The sequence below is a fragment of the Canis lupus genome, chromosome 7 (genome assembly GCF_011100685.1).
Source record: "Canis lupus familiaris isolate Mischka breed German Shepherd chromosome 7, alternate assembly UU_Cfam_GSD_1.0, whole genome shotgun sequence".
Classification (NCBI taxonomy): domain Eukaryota; kingdom Metazoa; phylum Chordata; class Mammalia; order Carnivora; family Canidae; genus Canis; species Canis lupus.
Genome location: NC_049228.1, coordinates 4,926,552 through 4,952,080, shown reverse-complemented (window position 1 = coordinate 4,952,080; position 25,529 = coordinate 4,926,552). Strand labels below are relative to the sequence as shown.

The 25,529-nt window shown below is 32.0% G+C and overlaps 1 protein-coding gene and 1 long non-coding RNA gene across 6 annotated transcripts in view; one reads left to right on the top strand and one right to left on the bottom strand.

Annotated features, from left to right (window-relative positions):
- DENND1B (DENN domain containing 1B) overlaps window positions 1-25,529 on the bottom strand; it is a 267,328-nt gene that overhangs the window by 79,929 nt on the left and 161,870 nt on the right. For all 4 annotated transcript variants that reach the window (XM_038541978.1, XM_038541976.1, XM_038541977.1 and 1 more), the window contains 3 exons: window positions 22,093-22,138; window positions 17,187-17,288; window positions 5,314-5,439 (listed from right to left, as the gene is read on the bottom strand). In XM_038541978.1, the coding sequence (XP_038397906.1) occupies window positions 5,314-5,439; window positions 17,187-17,288; window positions 22,093-22,138 (274 nt within the window). The remainder of the gene's footprint in view (window positions 1-5,313; window positions 5,440-17,186; window positions 17,289-22,092; window positions 22,139-25,529) is intronic.
- LOC119876426 lies at window positions 2,941-25,323 on the top strand. Of its 2 annotated transcripts, XR_005361839.1 has the most exons (6): window positions 2,941-3,045; window positions 6,024-6,118; window positions 10,853-11,047; window positions 23,283-23,395; window positions 24,110-24,225; window positions 24,845-25,323. It is a non-coding gene; the product is annotated as an uncharacterized LOC119876426 (long non-coding RNA). The 2 variants fall into 2 exon arrangements; XR_005361838.1 differs by lacking the exon at window positions 24,110-24,225 and having other exon boundaries at window positions 24,845-25,056.

The following is a 25,529-nucleotide window of genomic DNA, read 5'->3' as shown; positions in this document are numbered from 1 at the left end:
AAAAGATTAATGGAGTAATGTATTAATTTTATACATACTATTAAAAATTTACATTTTTCTTTCCCATAATTTAAAGAAAAACACTCTCTATTCTCATGAAACATATTACCACTGATATAAAAATGAAACCCTTACTATTAGAGTCCCTAGCTCTACCTATCTCATTGTAGTGGTGCAGAATTCTTATGTTTTTGCTAAAGCAGTTAAGCAAAATTCCATTTCTGTTAAAAAAAAAAAAAGGAATAGAAAGAAAGTACCATAAAAACAACCATATTCTATCAGAAAGCCAAATACACAACAAATATTTCTTTAGTTGCAACCATCTCTAAAGTCAAAAGGTCCATACTCAACCTTGGGTAATGAGATGAATGGATGCCTAAAATGTTTTAGTAACCATAAACCAAGAGGGGTGAGCAAATGTACTTTTCAACTTGGATTTTTAAATCTCTAACAAGTTGACAGTTACAAACCTGTTAAATGGAAACTCCAAGGCAAATATTTAGTGAATGGCCACTTAAATTATGGATGCCAATCCTGTGCTTAAATTGTCTGAGTTTAATCACAAAATATAACATTATTTACTGATAATGTTTAAAGGTATATAATCCAAAGGACAACTCTTCCAAATTGCCAACCAGAGGACTAGATTACTAGCCAATCTTTATTTTAAAAGGAATTTGTTTTTTATCTATTAGCAAGACTCACTGCTGCCCAGAAAAGCTTGAGTGACTGAAACAAATGACAGCACCCTAAGTATTCAAAGGACTAGATCTGAGTGTTAGTTCTATGATCCTAGACAGGATAATCAAGTATGTGCCTTTGAATGTAGTAAGCAATATTTTGACTCAGGCAAACATTTTTTTAGCATTTGCTATTGGTCAAAAATCGACCTTTTATTTTTAATAGCTTGTGACACAAATGATACACAGAGGTACAACTGATGACCCTTTATTAGTTATTTAATACATCACTTAAAAGCATTCTCATGTTTATAACAGTGTTTTTCTTTTGAGGAATAAGAGGAGGGTATTTTAGTTTTGTTAAAGGGATTTTCCTCCCCAAACTTACTACTTCTAAAATGTCATTTTAAATAATAACAGCTAATATTTAAGACACTGATTATATGCCAGACACTGTTCTAAGTAACTTACATTTATGAACTCATTTTATCCTCTAAACAACCCAAGAAAAATTATTACCTTTTTAAAAGAACATATGAGGAAACTACAGCACTAAGAGATTAATTTGCCCAAACTCATACAATTAGTCAGTCACAGGAGGAGGATCTGAACCCAGACAGCCTGGTTATATATAGAGTCTGTGTTCTCATCGCTTTTCTTCAATCCATTTAGTACATTACTTTGATCTCATATTTTTGAATTTTAAAAAGTAGCTAACTTGCTGTTGGCTAAAATCTCCCCAAAAAGCATAATATCCACTGTTTTATTTAAAACACTTCCTAGGGCACCTGGGTGGCTCAGTGGTTGAATGTCTGCCTTTGGCTCAGGTCATGATCCCAGAGTCCCAGGATTGAGTCCCACATCTGGCTTTCTGCTCTGCAGGGAGTCCCTCTGCTCCTCCCTTCTTCATGCTCATGCTCTCTCTCTCTCAAATAAATGAATATCTTAAAATCAATCAATCAATCAATCAATCACTTTCCAACAACTTTAAGGAGTTGTATGTTTGTATACTTTTCTTTATAATTAAGAGCAGGCACAATTTATTTGTCAATCGGGCCAGTGTGTCATTCAGAAGGTGTTAAGTGAGGAATAGGAGAAGAGTCACAACATATTTGGAGTCGTTGCTCAGACATTTTAAGTTTAATTTATAATAGAAGTTCCTCTTTGGCAGCATTTAGCATTGGTATTTAGTACTTGCATTTGAAAATGGAGATTCAAGTCATCCTGAGGGCTTTCCCTCACAAGCCACATCTGACTGGCTTCCCAACAACACTACAGAAGTCAGAAGGAGAAGGTGTGGTCTGAACAGTGGCAGTACCCCAGGTCGAAAAAACCACAAATGGAAATACGGAGCACGAATAACAAATTATTTCTCCAATTTATACACACACTGTGGGATGCTTATACCATGTGCTCCTTTTGGAAAAAAGTCCTAAGACTGCATCATTTGTTCTATCTTTCCCTACGTGTGTACTGAATACCTTCCATGCATCTTCATTTCAAAGAAACAGAAGTTCAGGACATTTATGTCAAGGAGAGTCTGAGACAGTAACATAGGCCAGGGAGGGCAGAGACATGTCACACTGGAACAAGAATGGGACTATGGAAAGAACAGATTCAAGTGCGGCCCCCACTATTTACCAGCTACAGAAACTCAGTGAGGTTATCTACACTCTGTGAACATCGTTTTCCTCATCTTTTTTTTTTTCATATTTTATTTATCCATTAGAGATACAGAGAGAGGCAGAGACACAGACAGAGGGAGAAGCAGGCTCCCTGTGGGGAGTTGGATGTGGGACTTGATCCCAGGACCCCGGGATCATGACCTGAGCTGAAGGCAGCCGCTCAACCGCTGAGTTACCCAGGCGTCCCATCATCTCCCTTATCTTTAAAATGAAAAGGGTAAATAGCCTATCTAAAGGGTCTATTAATGCCTATTAATGCCAGCAGGTACTTAATGGTCAATTTATTGTTTTAAAGAACAACTAATAAATTACGAGTTTCAGTCAAAATAAGACTAAAAGAACCATAATAAATAACACTCAAAAAAGGGAGAAGAAAGGTGTGAAAGAAAAGTAAGTATAATCAATTCACAGGAAAATGTGTCAGTATAACCAACAGCTTCAAGGATCAGGAGGCCGAGGTGGCCATTAAAAGCAAGAAAGATAAGAGCGCTACCAGGAAGAAAGAACATTAATGGCAATAATTTGTTTGGAATGTTTGGAAGCCTGAGAAGCTTGGGACATTTGGAACTTCAGGCAGAATTCTCAGCACAGAGGTCAAAGTTTAGGAAAAGAAGTCAAGACAGACAGAGTGCCTGGCCATCCCCAAGACCTGCAAGGACAGTCATAGGCCTAATCTACAGGTTTGGTTTTGGAAGGCGAGAGAGATAACATAATAAAAAGAATGATGTGCTTTTATATGTATATAAACAATCATGAAATTTGGAAAAGTAATACCTTGTTAAAAGAAGTGTTCATTTAAAGCTATTTAGTAATGTTTTTTTTTCCAGTTGTACCCTAATAGCTAGAGGATACTACTGAGATATTTTATGAAAAGAGACAATACCATGAAATAACTCGAACTTCTAAATGTGGCTCTTTTTTAAAATATCAATCAAAGTATATTAAAGACATATGCCTATTATATAAATGTCCAAAAGAGTTAACAAAATAAAAAGTAAATGTACTTTTAATGAATTAAAATATAGAGTAATTCATTAAAATGTACCTTTAATGAATTAAAATATAGAGTAAAATATAGAGTAATTAAAGATAATGCCTAAATGACAACAAAAATATCCACAACAAAGAAACAAATAATTTTCTTTAAAAACTATTTCTTTGGAAAATAAAAAAAATTGTTTAAATATAGTTAATATACTTTAAAAATTAAACTTTCACTCAAGATTGAGTCAAAAGAAATGTAGAAAACATATAGGATGAAAATACTGTCCCTCAACTTCCAGAAAGAACTACTAGAAAAAAGGAAAAAAACACCAAAAATAAAAAGAAAAAAGGTAGATAATTTAACAAACAAATTTATAATAAGATGTGATTGATAAACAGGAAAGATATTCCCTGATGAAAATATGTATTTTCCTATAGAAATTGGAAATTTAGCTTTGAAGATTAAAAAAAGCAAGCCAAAGTCATTGAAATCTTGGACCCTTAGCTTCTCAACTGATTATTTAAATCATTTAAGAAAATTTTCTCTTCAATTTGCTTTCCTCAAACCTGAAGTCCTTCACATATTTAAAAAGGAAAACAAAAATGTAGCCTGCAAAGATTAAAAATTATTTAAATGTGGCAAAATTTAAGCTAAGTGATACTTCTAAATTTCCCTCCTGTAGTGTAAACTTGAAATCAATATGTTTTTTAAAAAAATTTGACAACTGGATGATTTTTATAATTTTATTAGTATAGATGACTGGTTTCCAGTCTTTTAAAAAAGGAAACCATCTAACTGTCAATGATTTTTAAAGACTCTCCCATGTGATTCCCTCATTGTATACTATGTGCAATATTATGACTTCTACAATGCTTTAAAAAATAGACACATATTTCAAAAAGATTAGCATGCAAATTAGACATATGTACTTCTCTAGAGACAGCAGTTGATCTGCCTATCCATTTAAGGACTCCTAGTAACTCAGTAACTCCTCAGAGATGTAAGAGTCATTGGGTGGGAACTACTAATTGAGAAGTCAGTTTAGAAAGGATATAACCCATTCACTGTGTGTAGTGTTTCATAGCTTATGATAGGGTTCACACACCAATTCTGAAAAAGTAGACCGGGAAAGAGTAAGAATTCTCATTTTCCAAATGAGACGATCAAAGTCTACAAAGATAAGGAAATGGGTCAAAATTACATAGCTTAAGAACAGTGGAATTCCTAGTAGATAGCAGGTCTTACTACTAATTACTGAGTGTTTTTTATCCATTACAATTTATTCATTCAGTCATGGAAGGGCAGTGTAGCTATTTTCATTAAAATCAACTAACATATTTAACCAATAATCCAGAGAAAGAAACAAATATATTTTTATTTATACCTTTTTTGGACTATGTAAAAATTTGCCTGGCTACAATTCTACAGAATAATCATTTTTAGGGTATTAAAACAAAAAGAAATGCCAAAATGAGTTATCATATGCTAAATAGATAAGCCCACTCAGAAAAGTGTTATGGAATAGGAAGACAATAAACTTCCAAATACTGCAAAATTTGCAAGCTCCAATATTTTTAAACTTTCATTTTGTCACTTCTAAATGCACTAATCTATAAAACCCAAATGTCTGGTTAATTTCTTCAAAATCTTAAGATCAGGTACCTTCATTAAAATGCATTAACACAATTCATTAATTAGTTAAGAGGGAGGCAACTGAGAACACCATGTAAGATGATGTGCAAAAGAATGTGGGAAACAGTAACTGAAGGTTACTAAAAGAACTAAAACTGAAAAGTCAAGGAATTGGACACAGAACATAAGGTCTTAAAGCATATTATTTTGGATTTTGAAAGACCTTTATGATACTTTTTTCATGTGTGATATTAAAATGTTTCTTTTTTCTGCCCCATTCCAAAGAACCATAAAAAAGCAAGTTAAAATAGGGATGAAATAAAATGCTTACAGGTTTGTATCTCAGTGCATCTCTGTAGGATCCAAACAAAGCAGCCTGCGCCCTAAGAAACGCCCTAGCTACTCCATCACCCGTAGCTGTAGACTGCTTCTTCAGTTTATTTTTCAGGGCCGAGACCTGCATGACAGAGAGGAACAGTTAAATTAACACCTCAGAAATTGGTACAGCGAGGTACGAACCCAATCAGCAGGCAAACCACAGTGTCTGCAGGTCAGCCAAAAACTCATCCTCCTCCCAGATAGCTTATCTTTTTAACTGCAGAGAGCACCTGCTGGTCTGTTAATTGAAACGAAAGCAGGAGCCCATAGTAACGTGCTAATGCAAATTGGTTTATGCTCTCTTTTTTTCCCAAGGCCTCTTGACATAAATAAGCTTTAATTATTTTACAGTAAACTGCTTGTGAGCCACTTTTCTGCAGATTTTTAGCAATTACAACATGTGTCTACTTGTTTTGAGATGAAGCCGGTTGGGTATCGTTCATTTCTGCCATGTAAGGTTATTTGTTACACAGGTCCTCCAGGATCACTTACCATTTAATTTTATTTTTGGAAGCCTCATTTGCATATGTAATTTTCTAGTCATTTGTTGAACAGTTTTCACCATTATTAGACAAAAAGAGGGGGGAGAAGTTAAAAGTGATTGAGAACCTATCATGAGTAGGTTATGCACATGTTATACACTGTCTCATTTAATTTTCACAGGCTTCTAAAAAAGACTTCATATTACCATTTATGAATGAAGAAACAGGGGCTCAAAGATGTGAATCAGTTGGTCCTCAGTATACAGGAAATACATGGTAAGACTGAGATTTCAACCCAGTTCTGTCCAGTTTTTTCCATCACAGTGTGCTGGGTTTGTGTTCAATGTCATTGCCTTATAAGCCAGTAATCAGATTAAAATGTTTTTAAATCAAAGAAAAATTTATTACCCAAGGGTTTGCATAATTTTTTCAAGCATCTAAATTTGTTAAATTTTTAAAACATTTTGATCCTTCAATTTCAGGTTCTATTATCTTAGAGAATGCGTATTATTTATGAATGGCCCTTACTCAGATGAGTATTTTATAGGTTAGTCAAACTCCTGATGTATACTTTTATTTTTTTAAGGGGAAGCGATGTGATATGTTCCTATCATCTAATTCACCTGACCAATTCTTTACACATTATGGAAAACCACACTCCCTACACTTAAAAAATATTGGTGCTCATATACATTCCTTATTGATGCTTTACATGGGAACATGAAGTCACATAAAAACTTTGTTTTCTTAAAAAAACAAAACCGGGGGCAGCCCGGGTGGCTCAGCAGTTTAACACCGCCTTCAACCCAGGGCCTGATCCTGGAGTCCCGGGATCAAGTCCCACATCAGGCTCCCTGCATGGAGCCTGCTTCTCCCTCTGCCTGTGTCTCTGTCCTGCCCCCCCCCCCCCCCCCGTCTCATGAATAAATAAATAAAATCTTAAAAAAAAAAAGGTGGGAGAAATTGTGGTTGGATTGTTCCCTTAACGAAGCATATCCTTACCCTTATGAAACTACCAGATAACAAAATAATGTCGTTTCTCCTTTACATATATATGCAAAGAATGGTATTTTTTAAATTTCTTTATGCAAGCAGCCCTGGCTATTCCTGTAGATGATGATTGTAATTGAAGTGTCAACCTAATTAACAACTAAACTTTGAATAATGCTAATGAGAAATGAACACAGCATCAGAGGAAAGACCAGCTCTACAGGTGATAAACCTTCACAGTAGTGACATTTTCCAGTGTAAAGTCACAGTTACTGTGATCTGATCAAAGAAAGAGACCCCCATTGGGTCCAATTATAACCACAGTTTTGAAAAAATTATTGAGTTATGATGTTCATAATCTATGCAGAAAGGCCTTTGCAGTATAGGTCTTCTCCCCATAGCTGTGATCTTTTCAATTTATATCCAAGCTCCATAGATTCAGATAAAAGTTTGGAGCCTAATTCATTTAGCCCACAAAGTGCATAAATCAGGATTCATTTAAGAGGAAGTTTTTAATATTAAAATCTAAACTCAATAAATGCACATTTTTAGGTAACCCACCTATTCAAACAATAAATATAGCTAGATGATGAAAAACCATATCTTATGACTTAATGTCTTATTTCTAAAGTTTATAATCATGTCATTTTTTAAGCTTTAAATGTCTTTAAGGAAAACCAATGGGAATGAATATCAACACGTGTATTTAAAAACTGCTCCCCCCAAAAAAGGCTAATGATGGAAGTATATCTTATGTATTATAAAAAGTAAATGGCTGGGTTATTTTCAAATTTTACTTTTAAAAATAAAAAAACTATTTTAAATGTCATGCTTTACTTACATCTTTGCAAAAGAAAATTCCTCAAAGTGCATTCTTCTATAAAACATGAAATTGATAATTCAGTTCTCCACAAATCGAGTATTCTTAAGATAATCATAATACATGCCCACAGAGAATGGAGGTAAGTCAAACCATGCCTTAGCCTTCTTTACTCCAAATCCTTCAGTGCTGAATTCAATACCGCTTAAGCTATCTAGGATATTAATCATATTGCCACAAGCCCTACCTAACGAAACCGTAAATATGGGGCCTTCATCTTCAAAATTAGCCAGTCAGTGTAGTTTCTGAGCTCCCTCAGGAGCTCTGCAGAAAATAGGAAAAAAAAAAGAAAACATTTGTTCTAGAACTGTGTTGTCCAATACAGTAGCCACTTGGAATGTGACTAGTCCAAACAGGGATTTAAGTGTAAAATACACACTGAAATTTGAAGACCTTAATAGCCCCCAAAAGGTAAAATATGTCATTAATAATTTTTGTAGTGATTTCATTACAAAATTTTTTTTGAATATTTGGTTAAATAAAATATATAAAAATTAATTTCACCTATTTTTTTTAGTTTTTAATGTGGTTACCAGAAAATTTAAAATTGCATATGTGGCTCACATTTCCATTGAACAGTACTATTCTACATGAGCATACTATCTAATTTCATATAGAGATGTGAGACTAAAACATTGCCTGGTAAGAAATATGGTCACTTTGTTTCTTTGCCTATTTCTACATTATTTCAAGCTTTACAAACTGCTGGAAGAGAGGTTTTCCTTGACCTCTTCTAGGCAGGTTTTGACTATCAGTAGGTAGATCTACAGTTGTTCCTGTTTTTCAGAGACCAAGAGAGCAGGTGAATTAAGTGGTTTCTAGATGCACAAATGAATGCTCAAAAATAGCTTGTAAAAATGAAATATAGTTTTTAAAATCAGTTTTAGACAGAAAGATATGACTCTAATATAAAGTGACTGGGTCAACCTTGCTGTTTCCCTGTCCTTTGGATCACTGGAGTAAATTATCACCAGTTGCCAATGCCCTTTGCAGTGCTAATTAGCTTTTAGCAGTTTCTATCTATAAAAACGGTGGTGTCTCTTTTGTACTTTTTCAATATTTGGTCTGGGAAATAGCATTTTCTCTTTTAACTTCCAAACTTCTTAATTTAGTTAGGAAATAAATGTACATGTTCTCCCGGAATCCCAAAGTTTATAGTCACATGTAATCCTGAACCCAGAAGAGCATTGGTAACTTTAGTCACATGGCTATTACCACACAATCCCATTATGTGATACCAAAAAAGTATCCACTATTTTCTTTTTTTATTCTTTTTTTTCTTTTTTTATTCTTAAGAAAGTAAGCAAGCCTCAATCTCCAATGGCTAAGGATTACTTGAAAACTGACATCTGATTTTATTATGTCATTCTTTAGTCTGTAAATAAATTATCTTTTTAAGTCTTATTAGGTATTATACTAGACTCCCAAAAAAGTTAAACAGTGAAAAGAACTTCAGAAATAGACATAATTTCATCACTCTTATCAAATGTTTAAATTCCTTTCACACAGCGAGAATTCAGCCTTCTAAGCATCCATCCACTGGAGGAATTATAACCTGGGTTTAGCACAGCGGGAGTTCACTGCAACATGAATAATATTACCACCAATTCTCCACTTTTACCCTCTTAACACTAAAGTGACTATGAATAAAAGTAGGGAATTACATGAGTAAACATAACAAACAGGTATAAATTAAAAGAGTGCAAGGCACGTGCACACAGTGTGAGTAAGGAAGTAATTATGCCAACCGGGAGTTAGGAAGAGAAAACCTATTAAAGGAGCTAAGTTTTTCAGAGAAGTGACAGATTTTTCTCTTGACTTTTAGATGTGTCTTTTCACGAAATGTAAATTAACCCCTCTACCCAGAAATTTTAATTTTGCTTTCTGGATCACAAAATAAACATGAGGGTAAAGAACAGAAGGTAAAAATAAATGTCCAGAAATAGTATTTAGATAACCTACACAACTCTAAAACACCCCTCTGATGGTTTTAAATACCTCCTTTGATGTAACTACACTGTACTGGAGAAGCCACACACATTTAGAAAAGTCGCAGCTTCAAATAATTATCCGCTTTAGAAAAAAGTTACGAAGATAAAATATTTTATTCTCCCTTGAAACATATTATGGTCAGTACATGAATCAGATTTTAAATCCCCACATTTCTTTAATCCTTCTAATGTTCTTTTTTTTTTTTTTTTTTAGAAACAAAATTAACTTTACCTTCTTAATTTTCTAGCAAGCTTCTACTTTAGGATTAAAACAGTAACCATATCAAATGAAAAGCATAAGATATATTTGTGGAGGGTATCATTACATTGTCTCTTTGTATGCTTAAATTACCTATCAAAACCTAAATTATTTTTTTTAGAACTTCAATTAATACAGGGCCAGTTCTCACTATTTTCCTTTCAGAAGCCATTATGAAATTAAGACAACCAAACTGCTCTTATCCCACACCTCAAGCCCAATGTCAGGCCAGTGTCTCTAATATCAATGTCACTTCCATTCATTCAGTAACTCAAAGAGGAATCTTGCAGGTCCTCCTCAACACTTCACCCTTTCTCTCATCACCCACATGCAATACATCACCAAGCACTGTAAATTAGACCTCTGATGGAGATTCAAATCTGTCCACTTCTCTCTACATACCTGCCACTACCAAGTTCAAGCAACTAGCATCTCTACCTAGATTACTGCAAATGGTCTCAATGATCTTCCTGTTTCATTGCTTATTCCCAGTCATCTTCAGGACCCAGACCCAAAGAAGAGATTTTTCGAAGTTAAAGTAGATCACACCAATCTTCTGCTAAATATCTCCAGTGAATTTCCAATAAAGTCCAAATGTCCTTAACAAGAGCTACAGATCCTTTATGATAGCACCTCTTGCATATCTCTACAATCTCATTTTGGGTTTCTTTTTAAATTTTATTTATTTATGCATGAGAGACACACACAGAGAGAGAGAGAAAGAGAGAGAGAGAGAGAGAGAGAGAGAGAGAGAAGGAGAATCAGGTTCCCTGCGGAGAGCCCCCAGTGCGGGGCTCCATTATGCAAGGCATCAGATGCTCAAACATTGAGCTACCCAAGTGTCCCATACAAACTAATTTTGCATAACTCTTTTGTTCATCTTACTGCAGCTATACAAGATTTCCTTCCATTTCTTGGATTTGCCAACCTCTTCCCCACAGTAGAACCTTTGTACATGCTATTCCTCCTCCTACTGCTACTCTGCAATGCTTACTCATACTCATCATTCAGGCCAATTCTGGAAACAGATGTTGACACGCTGAGCTCAGCTGGACCACAAATGGCTGATCTGAGTTTTTCAACTGGTAAGAATGATATCAGTTTGGCTAAAATAATTTTCATTTTAGCTTACTTATTGCAGAGATGACTGCTAGTCCACCAACATCCACTCTCCCTTTCTTTGGTAAGAGAAATCCTAAGTTTTGACTGGCACTTGCTCAACCCAGTTACCTTGACCCAGCTATTTTTCAACATCCCTTCTGACACGGTGTGGCCATGTGGTTGCATTTAGATGAATGGAATGTGAGTTCCATGAGAGCAGTATATTATGTCTTCCTGTTCACTCAGCTCCTAGCATAATACAAGCAAATAGTAGGTGCTTGATAAATATTTGAATGACTGAATGAATGAATAAATATGTAAGTAGCAAACTGTCACACTTCTACAATAATTTCTCTAGTTCACTGGATCAGAATATCTGTGATGGGGCCCAGGAACATAATTCATTTAAAAGTTCACCAAGTCATTATATTATCAGCAAGATCCGGAAACCACTATTATGACAGTGCTCATAATATCATACATACAAAAGGTCTTTTGAATGTGGGAAAGCCATGAACTTAAAGGGCTAGAAACAAATTGGAAATTATTTTTAAAGCCAAAATTAAGGTCTTTACATTAAATATGTATGTATATATGTATGTATGTGCATATGTATGTATGTACTAGCATTAAGAACAGAGAGAAGCATGCTATTAAGATGATACGGGGAAAAAAGACATTCGGAGAAAGGCTAGGTAATTTAGTTGGAAATGAAAACCCATGAGAAAGCCAAGGAACTTCATGAGTACTTAAAATCACTAAGAGTAACAAACTATAAATCAACTTTAAAATGGCAAAGGTACAGAGACAAGGAGGAGGGAACTGCTAAAGTCTGGATCACTGCAGTGGGAGGGATAGATTCTCTTACTCAGTTAAAAAATATAGCTTGGAAGCCCAGAATTAATTAAGGTTTTGAGTTTTGCTTTTTGTTTTCTTTTGCTTTTGTATTTAAAATGCAGCTAAAAAATACACACCAAGAAAATACAAAAAATAGCAAAACCTATAGTCTACTTACAAACAACAAAAAAATCTCTTATAACCAGTCACATCTCTGAAAATATTTAAAAGAAGAGTGAGTTTCCTCAAACACCCAAAGTAGTATGCAGAAGCACAGTGACTGCCATTACAACATGGTCTCCCTTTCCAGAGAGAGGAAGTAAGTTACACGCACGGCCGAAAAAGTATATATTAAACATGCATCCAGTTTCTTCTTTTCATTACTGTAAGAGTCAGATGAAAAAATCCTAATAAAATGTTCTAAGAAGTGACTACACAGGGACTTTAAAAAGCAACTTCTATTACAGAGATAAAAGAAGTGCAATTATGTTTCCCTTCAACCATTATTTACTGAATGCCTACTATTTACAAAGCCCTGCACTAAGGCTTGTGGCAGGGGCTACGTGCATCTATGTGTCTGAATTCTAACAGCTGGAGATTGAGGAGAGAGCATAACTGCATTTCTCTAGGGGAAAACTGAAAGCAGTATTTGTCTCCTGAAGTCTACTCTATCAAACCAAAAAAAAAAAAAAAAATACTTCTCATAATTACTCTAGAACTTGGATAAAATTAGGTTACCTTCCTAACCTGACCACTCCAGAAATTTGTTGAGGAATTTATTTACTGCTAAATATAATAAGGATTAGAGCAGAGCTATGGCAAACCTGGAACTAATATAATATTCTCTGGGGTCTTTTTTTTTTCTTTATAACACATATTATGACAATTTAACATATTAAGCCTTCATGTTAGGTTAGAGGAAATATCCAACAAACTAAACATATCTATTAACTATTCACATAGTTGCAAGAGTTAAATTTATTTACATATTTTTTAAAAAGCTGATTTTAAAAAAATTCTCTAAAATAGCCAATTATTTTCCAAATTTATTCCAAAATTAATTAACACACTTGAAAGTAGGTATCTTAAAATTTTACTTCAAGTCAGAAATTTGGGGCTTTTCTCTAGGTCTTTAGGCTTTTAATTTAATGATTTTTGGTGATTCAGAGCAATTTGTGTCTTTTCTTTTCATTGCAAAATAAAACCATTAACCTTTCCTTCATGTGATTCTCCAAAGGGTCACTACAAGAAACAGTATTTTAGATAGCCCCATTTTATAATAAAGTATTTTCAATTTTTTAGTAATTAAATATGCTTTAAACTAAATGTAGCTATCCTATAACATATCAGGGTCTATAGGGAATTGTACAATAATGCTTACGTGTACTAAAAGTCCTACAAATTCTCATAATAGAAAATAAAAAATCATTTTCCAGTAGATTATATGTAAGATAAAAATAAGTTCTTAAAACAGTGTTAACAATCCTAATTTAAATAAAATACAACATACTGATATTTCTTCACCAAGATTAGAATAGAGAGTAAGCTTTTATATAAAAGTCCAAAACAATTACTCATTACATTGTATATCATGTTTATAGGAGAGGTACCATGGTCTAGTATTTGGGGCATAAGTATGAGAGGATCAAACTATATAAACTAAAGCTCTAGAAATATCATCAACAGTATACTTTCTATGTCTTCATCTTACCTAAAATAGGGATAAGTATGGCCTGAGAGAATAATATTTTTTACAATCTAATGAGTTAAAATTATTTAAAGACAGTTAAGCAATATAGGCCAAATTCATTTTTCTGGTAATGGATATTTTAATGCATGTAACTTTTTCAGATGTCAATTTTAACTTGCTTTCATCTATAAGAATTAGTTTAAAATTGTTTTAACTTAATTTTCTCATGAAGAGATTTCTTAAATCCCATTATAATTCTAATTAGCTTAATTTTCTAACAAGAGTTTCCCTATTTATTTTTGAAATAGTTAACAATTCTCCAAATTACTTTAAAATATTAATGATAAAAATTAAAATGAGCAGTAATACCTTAGAAACAGTACATTTTAAATTATTATGTAATTGAAACTAAATTTGTGTATATATTTGGAAAAGAGGAGGTCTCAGTAGTACATTTTCTTAGACTAAAATGAACTCACTTGAAATTTCAAATGGATTTAATTCAACTGTTTCAATTTCCCACATTTAAAAACATACCACAGTAACACTGATAAATTCAACTGATGTTGTTACATAGCCCTAAAATTTTTTATTTCAAAACACTCAACTTACATGTTTGAAGGTATCTATATTTGACATAGCCACTAAAAAATAAAATCACAATGCATTTAGACAGAAAACTACAAAAGTATATTTTAATGGATCTACTGCTTTTAACAGATATTCCATGTAATAATCAGTATCGTTAAAATCACTCTCAATAACATTTGTTTTTTTCTTTTAATGATCTAAATCTATAGTGAAATGATGAAATCGAAAAACAAGTGTTCTTGTCAGAAGACAGGAAGAGAGTTTTTTCCCTTCCCTTAAAGAAAACAAAGGATTCCTGAAAGCTTTGCCCTGATTTATTTTTCCAATTTTAAATACCTTAAGAGTAGCGGAACTGCTACTGGCATGGTAGTATTTCTAACAGTCAATAAATCTAAAATATTATGTGTGAATATTGGAATGAAGCCATTAAGAAGATTACAGCATGCAACACAGCAGAGGGTCCACAGGAAAAAAGAACTAGTAATTCAGGACAACTGTGACCACTGACCTTTGAACAGCCAAGACCACTGGTCAAGCTGACACAATAATAGAGTGCACATGCATAGAAAGTCATCTAGCCTCTAAGTATAATTTAAACGCTTTGGTGAATGATTTTAAAAGGCCCCCTTTTAAATATCAGTTAATTTATTAAATAATCAAACAATACCAGTAGTAATATTTTTCAGGATTCAAGTGATTTTGTTAATTCAAATCACAAAAAAAATCAGTAAGATCATTTGTAATTTTAACACATCTCATTTAAAACATTTATAATTAGAGAAAGTATGATGTGATACTTTATCATATCTCCTACAGAACTATAAGAGATAGCTCTTGTAAAACTGATGAAAAAGCTAAATTTATTAGAGAGGGGTTAAACAATCACCTAAAATATTTTTAGAAAATGACCATAACTTTAAAACTACTCATATACTTTCAGCAAATGGTCCTAGTTCCACTCCACGGCTGTATCCACTTATTCATTTTTCAAATTTGTCTGTAAGTCTGCACTCTTTAATTTCAAGCATACGCATGGTTATATCTATAGAACCTTGCAGTGTGCCTTTTTTATGATTTTTATGATATTTTGGTTATAAACAGTTAACTGTTCCTTATAAATAAATAACAAGATGGTTCCTCCTGTCATTTTACATTTTTAGGCTCTTGTATTTTATGAGTACTATTTGACTTCCTTTTATTTTAAAGTAAATGTCTTAATATCAAACTAATTCTACTGGGAAAGTAGTACTTCTGAATTAAAAAAGAATCACCCATAAAAAAATTACTATTAAGGATTGTTTTTCTCAAGGAAATAAAATCAGCCATCATTAAAATTGACTATAAAAATTTTAATGACACAAAAAAGCTGATTTATTTCTCTTTTTTCATTTTCTTTCTTTCTTTCTTTCTTTTTTTTTAAATAAACAATCCTTTCTCCTTAGGGCATTAACAGTAGGAAATGCATTGTACATAAAGACAGTATTGTAGTTGGGACTTTATTTCATAATTATTTTCCTATCCAATGAAGAATTTTTTGATGAATTTCTAAGTTAATAACTCTAATCATTTCTAGCAGCTTCTGCAAAATTTTTATAATGAGGCAATCTACTTGTAATGAGCTAAAAGATAATATAATTCTTTACTGGTCTGGGTTTGGATTTGTTCATACATAGCATAAATTTTACTACAGTAAGATAAAGTAGTTCAATTTAATTTGTTTCAAGGTCAGCAAGTATTTTAGTTTATTTACGGGCATAGATAATCTGATTTTAACTTTAAAATCACATTTTTCCCATCACTAGCTATAAAAACAATCAAAGTCAGTATCATTGTATTTTTTGTTCAAAATTTTTAAATTCACTTTTTCAAACTCCCTGATAATGATTTCAAAGTACTTGCATAATGCAGAAAAATATATGACGAAGGATTTTTATTTTCAAATTTGACTATCCCTAAAAAAACTGGAGTTTTTTAGGAGAGTTATTTTTAACTTAGAACTATGTCATTAAGATATTTCTTAATAGCCATTAATATACATACAGAAACAGTGGAAGTCTGCATTTTTGCACCGTTCTAAGGAATACGAAGGCCCCAAAAATGCAGTTTTGGTGACTATCTAACATGAAATACAGAATATATCCTATTATAAGCTGCAGACACACACATGCACACACACACACAAACCCTCTGCAAGATCAAAGACCAGAAGAGAACTGGCACTTAATTTATCAGCCTTTACAGACAAAAGACAGTTTTCGTCATTTCAAAAGGATCAGATGTCTTTTATGACAAACTGGGTTTGCAGTTTAATTTACAAATAGAATTCTAAGTAAGCAGTCTTTGCTCTGCCAAAGCAAATGACAAACAGTGTAGGTTTTCATTCTTGCGGCCCTCAGCAGGATAGAAAAGATTAAAATAAAACTGAAATAATTTAGAGAAAACAAATAAATGTTTCAAAAAGTTGAGGGAGATCAAAGCCAGAATTTTCTGACCCCAACTGTACAAGCATTTCTTATTATATTGACCAGTGCCATCAGATCATTAATTAAAAGGAAAAGCACTGGCAGGTGGCAGGGAAGCAAAAGCCGGTAATTGGCCCCCTTCTTCTCCTTGCCTTCAAAAACTCTCTCATTCTTTTGCAAGACATGCCACTAGGCAGACAGAAATGCCTACTTTGTAATATAATGATTAAGATGAGATGAAGAGACTTAGGTTTAAAGAAACTCTGCCTAATGAATGCATCTAGCTTTTTAATTATGATCCTACTTTTACAATAGGAATAGGATGTTCCATTCAACATCTCCTCAACTGCCAAAAGGTAGAAAATATTAAATATAGAATCTACACAGATTCCTCTCACACCCATGCACATACTCATCCCTTTTATTTCAGATAGAAAATTGGGAAAAATAAGTCTTGGTAATACAAGGGTCCAGGAGAAAACATATATATTGATATATATATAGAGAGATATATGTTCACCACAAAATAACCTTCAGACTTACCACATCACTCGGTAGGTTGTTCAAGTCATTAAATGGTGATTCTAAAGTGTTTGTGTCAACATTTAACATAACCACATCCTCCAAAGATTTATTTTTCACTCTCTGTTTAAAAAACACAATTATAAATAAACATCTTAGTATATTTTCCTTCCAAAACTATGATGAGCTTAGAAATGTAGAGAAAATTATTTTAATGATAATTAGCCTTGGGAAAAGAAAAAAGGAAAATCCTATGCTATAAGAACATATAAACCACTTTGCCTCATGAAAGTTTGCCTACAACCGTTCAAGAAGATTGGGTAAAATATCCTTAAAATAAAATGTTTGCTCATCTAAACACATTGACTTAGTTTGGAGATACTGAATATAATTACCAAAGATATATTACAACAAAAACTCACAAAATAGGCACAGCTATACTAAACCACAAAAATTTATACCGTTATCAACTGAATTTCAATCCTATGATACAGGAACTTGTGGCTTGTTCTATACCTATTTTTAACATAAATCATATTGTAGGGATAACATAAGCCAATAATTAACACTACTGTAGTGAACCAAGTTTTAAATTAATAAATATTTTCTCTGTATTTCCATATCAATTCAGTGTAAGCTGATGATGAGGACTGTAAGTTGAATAAGAAAAATGACAGAACAGTAATAAGGAATTGTTGGAATATTTATCACATGAATTTAATATAAAAGATCAAATTGCATAGCCTATTAGATTAATTGACTTGTCTTTTTTGTTTGACGACTTAGTCAAATGGTCAAATTTTCTCAATATGTGGACTAATGATAGTAAATTAGAATTTCATCAAATTTTTCATTCTTAAAAGAAGAAATTTTGGTTTCTTTTTCCTATTTAAACTGATATTTATACTTAAGCAAATCATCTAATTCCATTTGCCTTATTTAAATGATAGCAAATAGTATTACTCTTTGATGCAAATAAAGTGCTCATTAATGAAATATATCTATCAATTCAGAATTCCTTAATTGTATAGGCCAGCTAGCAATAAGTCAATTAATTTCAGTGTAGTATTTTTTTCAGTATAGTATTTTTAAAAATGACATTCCATAATAATGGCCATTTTTGAGAATTATTAAATATCTTAAATTTTAAATTGGCCAAACCAAATTTTTTAAGTTGCTCAAGATTCTAGTTTCCCTGATCCATTTAGAACTTCAAATATCTGCAAATTAGGTAGAATGTTAAATTTGCTAGGGAAATGATGGTCTAGAGTACGGTATTTGTATGTGTTAAGAAAGCCATAATGTCTATGTATAATATGAATTATCAAGGAACACATGATTTTAAAAATCCATCTTGTTAAAGACATTGTAATTATTCTAAAATAAGAGTCAGAGGATGGCTATTTCTTAGAAATTAACAGAGAATCACCTACGATTGTAACACTATTGACAAAACATTTATAAATAAACTAATTCCCTTTCCCTTAATGTGTGTGTATATATATATATATGTAAAAAAGGCTTACATATATAAATATGCAGTTATCTATAAATTACATACAGCATAACAACAAAAATAACCTATTTTATAAGCAAAAGTATATTTATATCAGTGGCATTTGGGTGGGGAAGTTGTGTCATAATTTTGATTTCTACTTTCAATTCTAAGTTGTCCCTTAACAGAAACTATAAAGATAATCCAGAAACCCAATGCACTTGTTAAAGGCTGAAATGAGTTCTTCCAAATAGCCTGGAATAATGGTTATATGATGCCTAAATACTTTGTGATGACACAAATGCTAAACTCTGAATAAAGAAGATTAGTATTAACATAAATATATACTTTTTTCCAAGTTTTCCTTAGTTTAAAAAAGTCCGATAATAGCTGAATATTAAATTCTGTCCAAGAGATCATTCAATAACAATGGAAAAGGTATTAATTTCAATAAATCAATACAACGAAGACCTACTACAATGAGAATGATTCTACATAAGCAACAAGGGAAAAGTAGTATGTAATTAAAACTTTCTTTAAATTTGGATTAATGTCAGTATTTTAGCTATGTTTCCCTCCAAGACAGGCTTTAACTATTTTCTAAAGAAGAGTAAAAGGTCCTACACCATACAAAATGGTACCACTTTCTCTGTCTCATATTGTTATAGCTCATAAAATTCATAAGCTTGCTTGGATCAGGAAAGACTAATAAAAAGGAGAATTTGCCTTTTTCTTCAAGTATAAGAAAATATTAGGACAGAAACTGAATGTCTTGTTAAGGACAACAGTAAGGTACTAAAGTTGGTAAGTTTTTCTCTCATCTCCTCTCTGTATAACCCTTCCATGCAATGTAACTACAAATGTGCATCATGTAAAGCAAGGAAGTGACACAGTGGCAGCAATCATATGTTCTTGTAAAACTACGACAACTTTTATTTAGAATTGTTTGTATATCTTAAAACATATAATGCAATCCTTATCATTTGTAGCCTCCACTAACTTATTTGTCATCATTTATAGGAATTCCTCCCTAAAGTCTCATTCAGGGAGAACAAAATTTCCTTATCCTTTTTCTGGGGAGCAAATTTACATTGAAAAAAAAAAGATTTTTAGACATATTTCACTCATGACTACATAAAAATAATTAAAAGAAAGATTTAAATGGATACTAATTTCACATCTTTGAATAATTATGTCTAGAAGTCTTTGTAAAGCTGGTATGTTGAAACTGTCTTGATCAAGAGAGAATAGGGAATATTTGATTCTTCCTAAAAAAAAAAAAATCTGTTGTAACTTCAGTCTAGCAAAGTTTAAAAAATTATTCAGCTCAGTCTCACATACAAAATATGTAAATAGATACATCCACATTTTAATTGTAATACCATTAATATAAAGTAAAAAGCACAAAAGATACAAATTTTAGTTAAAAAAAAAAAACCTGCCTACTAATGACATAATAAGAATGGAATTGCAGGATGTGTATCATCTTGTAATAAATTAAGGAGAAAGTTCTAAATGGTACCCAACTGGTTTAAAGACATTCTTGAAGTTCCTAATATACCCTCTCCTTAACTATTAAACAAAATAAACTAAATAGAACTGACTACAAAGACAGTTCAATAAATCGAGAGTATAAAAGGTACAGACATTTCAGCTAATCTAATCATGGATCTAAACAGTCCCATTTAATCATGAGCCAATTTAAAATCAGAATGGACCATTTCTCTAAGACAATACCGTAAGAAGTAAAAAATTCTTAAATTTGCTCCTTAGAAAAAGTACTGATTTTCTTTATAGGTATCCAACATATATGTGTGATAAATGTAATCAGATATTTAAAACATGCACCCACTTCCATAATATTTTGGAAAAGCTGAATCAGTTGTTTTAAAATTTGATATAAAACCATTATGCAAAAATATAATATCAATAGGTACAATAAAAAACTTTAAATATTTTTCATCTGCACAAATAAAAAAATTTGTGTCCTATTAAATACATTAAGAAGAGATGTGCAGTAATATCAAAATTAAATCTGATGACTTCTTTGAAACATACCAACCTACTAAACTTAGATTTTATACAGTGAAAATACTGATGAATAAAATACCAGTTATATATTCCAAAATCAAATAATAGACTAAGTACCTATTCATTCATGTTTTGCTTTATGCAAATTGACCTTTCACTGCCAGTAAGAACAAGTTTCCTAAAAATTAGTAAACATAGAGATGCATAACCTTATCTAATAGACTTCAAAATTAAAAACAAAGTAAGTCTATTAAAGAAATTCATTAAAATGTATTCTTTGTTAATGACTTAACAAATGTTTCCCTAGTATTCTGCAAAAAGAGAATGACCAAAACCAGAACACATGTAGAATTCTCTAACTCAAGAAGGACTACTATAGGAGGAACATGACTTCTCCAGACGTGATCCTCACAAGTTTTAAAATAATCAAGGGGATCTTCCTTGATGAGCAAAGTGAGTACTGATGTATAGTGTATACAGTGACAACTAATGAGAAAACCAAATCTAACTCATTTAGGAGTTACTGATTATGAATTGGTTATAGTTATCAATTAGGAATTGGCTTAAAGGTGAATATGCACAATCAGCAAAAGAAAAAAAATAAGAAAGAAAACTGAATAAAATTGAAATCAGCTAGTATAATGTAATGATGCCATGCAACTGATCCAAGTCTTTCGTTTGGATCGAAGTCTTTTGTTTATTTATTTATTTTTTTTAGAATCTAATCTTCTAACAAGTCTTCTCTGGAAATCTCTCTGATTCCATGCTCAACGTATTTAAAGTTCAAAGTTTTTCACTATAATGATGACAAGTCACAAAATCATTTTGAAATGAAGTAATAACAATGCAAAAAAATTAGTGAATTTTAAATCTCCAACAGGACTGAAAATTTAAAAAAATTTTAAAGCTATATTCTAATTTAAAACTTCATGATTAGTGTATTAAAATCATATCTTGAAAAAGCACACTGATAAACTGGATCATAAATGTAGCTTGAAAAATAAAAACATTTTCCCTTTATGACTCAGAACTACATAACCTCTGACCTTCAAAATAAGGCCTGAAAAAGAAATAGATATAAAAGATCCCACATGACATAAAGTAAGTGGATCATCAAAGACTATGATTTTAACATTTAAAACTTACCTCACGACTTTGATCAAAATTAACATATTTTCCTCAATTTCATGCCATTGAAGATGGTCATTAAGTATATAAATTAAAATGAAATTATTCCAAATATTACCTTTTTGAAAATGATCATGTAAGTATACCCCAAATATGAAGCTAGTCACTGCTTTATACTATTCAATTGATACTCTTTTAAAACACAACTGTTTTAACTATTATTTTTATTAATTAATTTATCACTCATGTATCTCATGTCTCAATGATACTTACCTCTATGAGGCTGGAATGTATTCCAATCAGGTATGGCATTGGAGCGCTAAATTAAAGATATATAATGTATATATTTGTAAGTTCATTAAAGCTGTAACAACAATATAAGTAATTCAGAAGATTTACAAAATTAAATTTTTAAAAAGATTTTAATATTGAATTAAATGTATAGTACTAATATAGCCCATTAGAGATATTTAAAATTATTCAATATATAAAAGTCAAATTTAATCTGAGAGGCCATTAATATATTTAAATTAAGGTTGTTTTGCATAAAAATCACAAAATAATTTATAATTAAAGAGTGGTAATGCCTAAAAAAATTTTTTATTTATGAAGAAGATTAGAGTTTAGGCCATAGTCTGAGTCAAATCTTCCATACACTTCCTATTAGATATAGCCTAATTATCAAATTTATTCATTTTTTATATACTTTTTTATTCAATTAGATTCTTATTTCAATGAATTTCTTAATATACCATCATTGTTTTGGTGCTACTATGGCACCAAAATATTTTGAGTCAGTCACCAAATATTTATTGAGACTTACTATCTACCAAGCACTATTTGTGAATAAGAAGTACAAAGATACCAAGCTCCTCCTCCACTGTTATCACTCACTTTCTATTCTATCTTTCTGCTCACGTACCTTAGGCTTTATTGAAATGTCATATATTCCTATTTATCCCAGCTTCACTTCTATTAATAAAATAATTTTAACAAATCAAAATATTCTAATATGTTTAAGAATAGCACTAAATTAATTCAGCAGATAATCTGTGGAGCACACCAGGTGCTAGAACCTGGGCTATGGGCTAGATACAATAATAAATGATATAAATATAAACAGTATATATTCCCTTGCAGATCTTATACTCCATCAGACGATACAGACATTAAGTAATTTTTGTAATATAAAATCGGGCTTACAAGTAATTTCAAAAACATTTCTCATGAAATACAAAAAGGGAATTTCCAACTTGACATTTTAAAATTAAAATATTATTTAACAAGAGAACATGAGAATGGGCAGATGTCTACAAAGGTGATAGAAATTATGCAAATAAACAGCTATTTAAAAATATAACATTTTTTGACATTTCTTGTATAGACATCTCTGTGTTCTATTTAATGCAAACATTTTGTTAATGAAAACAGTCTTTTTCAAAGAATCTGCTTAATTTTTCAAGCATCATTTTCACGAACAGAGTTGAGCTGTCCAAACTCCAGCATATCCATTTTGCTACTGAGAACCAATCACAGATAAAGCTAACACAGGCACCTCGAAGATCCAGTTTTCAAGGTAACCTCAAACAGCTCCACCTTTATTTAAAGATGGCTTAATCACTAATATATATCCATAATTCACTAAAAATAAGGATGGTTAAAGTTTATACTTGACTCCACATTATTCTGTTCATTACTTATTGTACTAGATTCTATCTCCCTTTTGTTTAGCTTTGTTCCTTCCTATTTTTATTTATTTATTTTTAATACAACAGACCATCTGGAATTGATCTGATATTCTGGATCACTTGACTGAAAGTTAAGAACTATTTATAGGCCTTGATATTCTTAAGACCTAACAGATTTTCTGCCTTCAAAAGGAAACAGGAGAAATAAATGTGGACTGTTCCACTTCTGCTTAAATAAAGGAAGGCTGATTACTTCCCTTGTTCAAGTTCTCATCTCTGGAATCCTTTTGGGACTCCGCAGAAGACATAAAATATATGCCACTAACTATTCTGGGCTCTCACGACTGGGTTCAGAACATTTTCACAAAACAGGGTAGCAAATCCCAAGATCTTAAATATGTCAAGCTGTCCATGTCCAAACAGTACAAAATTACCCAAGTTACTGTGCAAACTTCCAATTCACACTAGGTTTATCCTACCCACAAAATTTACAACATAGAAAGCCCATGGTATCTCCAATTTTGACACCCGTTTTAATATAATGGTTTATCAAAAAATATATAAGCCACCTAAAATTAACAATTATTATGTCTATTTTACAGATGTTGGATGAACATTAAGTAGATCAGACTTCAAAACTTCAGAGCCAAAAGTAGTAGCTAACCTATGGAAGTCCTATGAAATACAGCTAAGATAATACTTTTAAAACCTCATGAAAGTTAGTCATTTCTTGGAATACAAAACATAAATGGTTAGCAGTTGTTAAGCTAGAATAAAAATCCAATAAAGGGTTCCTATGTAGAAGTTAGTAAGAAAGTAACTCATAACTTTTTCTGTGAGATTACTGGGTATCTATGTGTTCTTATCTCACTAATTACTAACAAAATAAAAAATAGAGATTTTAGAACTACAAATGTTATTCTTCTAGAGCATAATTTCCTAAAATAATTATGATGTTTTGCATACAGATTTTATAGAACATTTTTATAGACAAATTTTATATTTTATAGACTTTACTGAATAGTTTTTTCTTTCTCATGAAAACTGAATGTGTACATCCTAATATTAAATCAGCGAAATCTCACAAAAGTAATTTTGCAACCCTAGCTGAAATCTCCTAATTAGAAGGGTGTTAATAAGTCAGGAAGAGATTCTGGCAACACAGATGTTTTATCATCCACATGCAAAATTGTCCTAGATCTTTCTGTCAATGAAGTTATTTTATAAAGATAGGATACAAAAGGCTCTGTTATGACTGCTGCTTCTTTTGCATAGCAATTAATCTTTATTCAAAAATAATTACCATGTAATAGCTTTTTTTTTTTTTTTCTTTTTAGGTTTTCTTACAGAGACCACCCATGGGCACACAGTAACAGCAGTGTATTAACTTAGGGAATCTCAACAGCATAATTTTCTATTTATATTTAAAAAAAAATTCTCTTAAAAGCTAAATCTGCTCCTTTCACAGAAAGAAGAGTCAGATAGGTAGCCTAAATAAAAAAGTGGTTCAACCACTCTTGAATAAATAATGGATGACTATAATTGTACTGGTCCTATAGTCATAGTACTTCCTAGGCATTCAAGGACTCAGAAAGGCTAAGAGTGTGTGTATGGCAGTGTCATGAACTGACCACATTAAAGTTCTCTCTGTCTCCCTCTCCTTCCCTCCACCCCCTCCCGTAAGAACACTTAACATGAGATCTGCCCTCTTAAGATACAAGTTTAAGTCTGCAACACCATATTGTTAATGATAGGCACAATGTTGTGCGGCAGATGTCTACAGCTTAACCATCTTGTATAACTGAAATCCTGTAACTGTTAAATAGAAATTCCCACCTTCCCTTTATACTAGTAGATTAAGAGAAAAATGTAGAGGGTGGCATTTCCTCCCAGTCTCCTTCCCAATCCTACTATGCGATGTGGGCTACTTCTTCCTAGGTGGCCTCATCCATGTGTCTTTCACATGCCTCTGGTATAAACCTTATAATACTGCAGTATTACTCTGTGTTTCTCTTGTGTGTG